At 56.2% G+C, this 3,938-nt stretch overlaps 1 protein-coding gene across 2 annotated transcripts; it reads right to left on the minus strand.

The window, feature by feature from the left end:
• Positions 1-703: 703 nt before the first annotated feature.
• On the minus strand, positions 704-3,924 carry LOC117997751 (RNA helicase Mov10l1-like). 2 transcript variants are annotated; one of them, XM_034986058.1, is made up of 4 exons: positions 2,896-3,924; positions 2,097-2,204; positions 1,368-1,499; positions 704-1,272 (listed from the first exon to the last, which is right to left on the minus strand). In XM_034986058.1, exons 1-4 carry the CDS (start codon positions 3,076-3,078, stop codon positions 1,177-1,179), a joined length of 519 nt encoding a protein of 172 aa, XP_034841949.1. In that variant the 5' UTR covers positions 3,079-3,924; the 3' UTR covers positions 704-1,176. The 2 variants fall into 2 exon arrangements, with proteins under 2 accessions (XP_034841949.1, XP_034841948.1); XM_034986057.1 differs by having other exon boundaries at positions 1,362-1,499.
• Between the last annotated feature and the right edge of the window lie 14 nt (positions 3,925-3,938).

The raw sequence follows: 3,938 nt of genomic DNA on the forward strand, positions 1-3,938 counted from the left end.
CTTCGGCTCAGGTCACGGTCCCAGGGTCCTGGGATCGAGCCCCGCATTGGGCTCCCTGCTCAGCGGGAAGCCTGCTTCTCCCTCTCCCATTCCCCCTGCTCGTGTTCCCTCTCTCGTTCTCTGTCAAATAAATACACAAAACCTTAAAAAAAAAAAAAAAAAAAAAAAAAAAACCCCCCCCATGTCTCAGGGTCTGCAGCTCGTGGCTGGTGAAGGCGTGCCTGGGCGTCTCCCAACCGCTCGACCTGCCCCCCGCACACACTGCTGGGCCCCCCGCCTCCCTGAGAGGCACAGCCAGAGCGGCACCTTTCCTGGGCGCCTGGGTATTCCAGTCCCCAGGCCAGGTGGTGTTCACAGAACAGCCCCCAGCATGTAAGCACTGCCAACCCTTCCTGGAAACCGGTCCCTGAGGACCTGCACAGATGGGCCAGCCTCTTGGCCAGAGGGACAGCACGCCCCCACCAAGCTGCACCAGGGTCCCAGGGGAGCAGGACGCCGACCCCACTTCTGTATGGCCGCCCAACCCCAGGCGGAGCCCCTGTAGAGGCCCTGGGCTTTCCACGGCTGGCACGGGAAGGGAACGCTGGCTCAAGGGCCTGGAGATGCATGGTGAGCCTGCAGGGGTCAGAGGCCACACAAAAGCATCATCACCTCCCAGTATCCAGTGCTTCTCAAGGTGGAAAGCCACACTGGGTGTCCCACGTGAGCATTTATTTCGGTGATGGTTGCAGTAACTGCCCAGCAGCAGGAATGGGCTGGTTTGGAGAACAGAGAGCAGGCTCCATCTGACCCCATGGTCCCCACACTCGTGGCCAAGGCCGGAACACAAGGCAGGCCGCAGGGGCCCCAGCCCAGAGGTGAGGACAGCAGCTCCCTGGGATGTGGTCCCAGGCCTCCTGGCCGTGCCTTACCAACTGGGGCTGGGGACCTGGCTCTGTGGGGTGGGGAGGGACAGGCTGCATGTCTAGTCACAGCTGCAGCTGGGCAAAGGGGAGGGGACCAGTGAGCTGGGCGCCCCACAGCAGCTCAGGCTCGAGTGCTGGGGACCACCACAGCAAGGCTTGGGGCTGTCGTCCCTTTCAGTGACCCCAAGGGTCGTCCCAGGACTGCACAGGAAGGAGGCGAGTGCGGCAGGCTGCGAGAGGGGCAGGGCTAGAGCGGGAAGACAAGCAGAGCTCACTTCTGCAGGGCCTGCAGCTCGGGAGGTAGATTGCACCCTGTGTAGACACCGTTGGTAATGCTGTATTCCAGTAAAGCACCAAAACAGGGATCCTGTTGAAACACCAAGGAGCCAGGCCTCAAACCCCGAGCCATCCGAGCGGCACCCTGTCCCCAAGCCCTTCCCTCCTCAGGTGACTCACTCTGACCAGAACATGAGGATTTCCCAGCACAATCAGCAAGGCTTTGGGTCTGGTGACTGCAACATTGAATCTTTTTGAGTTGGATAAGAAACCCAAAAAATATCTATCATCTTCAAATCTATCTTCATTTGACCGTACCTAAAAAAAACAAAGATGAATAAAAAAGATATTTTAAGTTTTTTTGATATAGAAAGAAACTTGGTATTTTAAAAGCATTTAGAAACATTAGACATCAGTATAACTCCATTTTTGGTTAAAAAAGGAAAAACCCAGCGTTGTGGGGGGAGCCTCACGAGGCCCTCTCACGGTCCCTTTATCCTACCTGCACTTCTAACTTATCTGCAGTTAAATGTGCTGCTCAGTGAAGAGAATTTACGAGTGAAACATGGGGTTTTGACAGTTACAGCTGGAACCCCTCGGGTGGCAGCTGAGCCGCTGAGGCCCGCGTGCGGGCACCCGTCTCCCGCTCGGCCCTTTGGTCCCCTTCTCTTTCAACACCCTGTCCCTCTTCTCCAGCATATTTGCCACTTATTCCTGGATCTCTTTATTTTTGTGTCTGAGGCTGAATATTTTAAGGAGCTCCCACAGTTAGGGCTTGAGATGAGCCCTCCATCCCGCAACTGCTTTTCTGCGCCGACGGGCCTCTGCCACTTTCTACTGGAATGTACCACAAACCCGACGAACATCAGTGGCCTCAGACACACTGTCACCCCCACTAAAAACAGGAATACCTACAGTGGAGATGATGATGGCCAAATATTCTTGCCCTTGAAACTCCTCTACTGATCCGACCTTTATGTCCATCAGATCAACATTTCGCAAGAGAATTTTGATTTTTTCCACCTTTGAAGCAGATAAAGGTTAAAACTACAAATTAGACCATTTCTTTATATATTTAAGCATAAGCCAAATATTAACCAACCCTGTTTCATCGGAGTTGATTTAGAATGCTTGGGGAAAGGGGGCAGCGTGTGTCGGGAGCAAGGCTTCCCCGTCCTGATGGGCACACAGCAGCGAGGGTGGGGGCATGGGCCTGCTGCTCGGTGGACATGGCCACCTCCATGGGGACAGTGCGGGGACCCTCGGCCGGGCAGAGGCCGGGAAGCAGGCTTTGCACAACCACGGCAGGAAGGCAGGGAGATGTCTCTGTGAAGAGCGAGTGGGAACAGTGAGTCACGGAAACAGGACGCTGCGCTGCTTGTCTAGAGACAAGGCTCTCCGAGGGGTGCTGGTAAAAGAAAAACCATTTTGAAATCTTGGAGAAAAGCTCAGCGCAGGGGGAAGCTTCTGTTCCCCCCGGGGGCATGGAGGGTGGCCCCTCACCTGCCGCCAGGTGAACCAGACCGAGAGCTCAGCAGCTCCCCGCCCCCCCCCCAGGTCTGAGCACGGGGAGTCTGGGTGTGGGGCCAGCCTGTGGGAGCCCCCCGATGGGCGGGGGCCTGCAGTGGCTGTGGAGGGACTCGGTGCCACGTAAAGGAGCTTGTCTCCCATCTCCTTCCAGACTCTGTGACCAAGGACGCTCAACGGTCCACACCTGCTTTCGGTAGGGCGTGATCACACCGATGTCACTCGCAGACACCTGGCTGGAGATGCCCCTGGCCAGGAGGCAGCAGTAACGCATGACCTGGACAGCTTCGGCCGCATTGAACCACGACGGGCTCCTCCCTTCACGAGCTTCACTGCCCTGAGTTAATTGGGAGACAAGAGAATGGGACATCCATCACAACACTTCATTTCCTCAACAGCCCCCTTGTAAAGGGGACTACGAACACGGAAGGAGCAGAAGCAGGTGCTGGGAGTACGGCGTGAGTAAGACTGAAAATACCCCGCTCTCCAGCAGGCAGACTGGCTTCAGCTACGGTGAGACCCACCACAACCGCAACAAGAGCCCAGAGGAGAAGGGCTGCTTGGGGGCGGCGTGTGATCTGCTGCAACAGGAGTGGACGGTCAGCGAGGCCTGCACCAACAGCTGCATGTACAGGAGGGCATGCTAGGAACAGGGAAAGGTGACCAGGGCAGCCAAAGCCTAGGGGGCCAGGGTGAGAGGCATCTGGCCAGCTGTGGTCAGTTCAGCAGGTGGCAAGGACAGCCCTGTCACAGGCCAGGCAGGGGACCACGCACTCAGAGCCCCACTCCCTCCCCACATCTAGGTGTGGGCCTGCTCAGCCAACCAGCACAAAGACATGCAGCAGACCAACAAGCACACGAAGGTGCTCAGCATCACTCATCATCAGGGAGACACAGATCAAAACTCCCAAGATCCCACCTCACACATGGCTACTATGAAAAAACAAAACAGGTGCTGATGAGGATGTGGAGAAACTGGACCCCCATACACTGCTGATGGGAACGTAAGTTGGTACAATCACCGTGGAAAACAGTGTGGAGGCTCCTCAAAAAATTAATCACAGAAATACGTTCCGACCCAGCAATCCCACTTCTGGGCATATACCCAAAAGCAATGAAAGCAGGTCTCAGAGAGGTACTGTCCAGCTGTACTTAGAGCAGCACCTACTCACAACAGCTAACATGTGGAAGCAACCCCGCTGTCCCCCGCCGGCCGGAGGGACAGACAAA

This window comes from Mirounga leonina, unplaced genomic scaffold (assembly GCF_011800145.1).
Source record: "Mirounga leonina isolate KUSES-001 unplaced genomic scaffold, KU_Mleo_1.0 Mir_375, whole genome shotgun sequence".
Classification (NCBI taxonomy): domain Eukaryota; kingdom Metazoa; phylum Chordata; class Mammalia; order Carnivora; family Phocidae; genus Mirounga; species Mirounga leonina.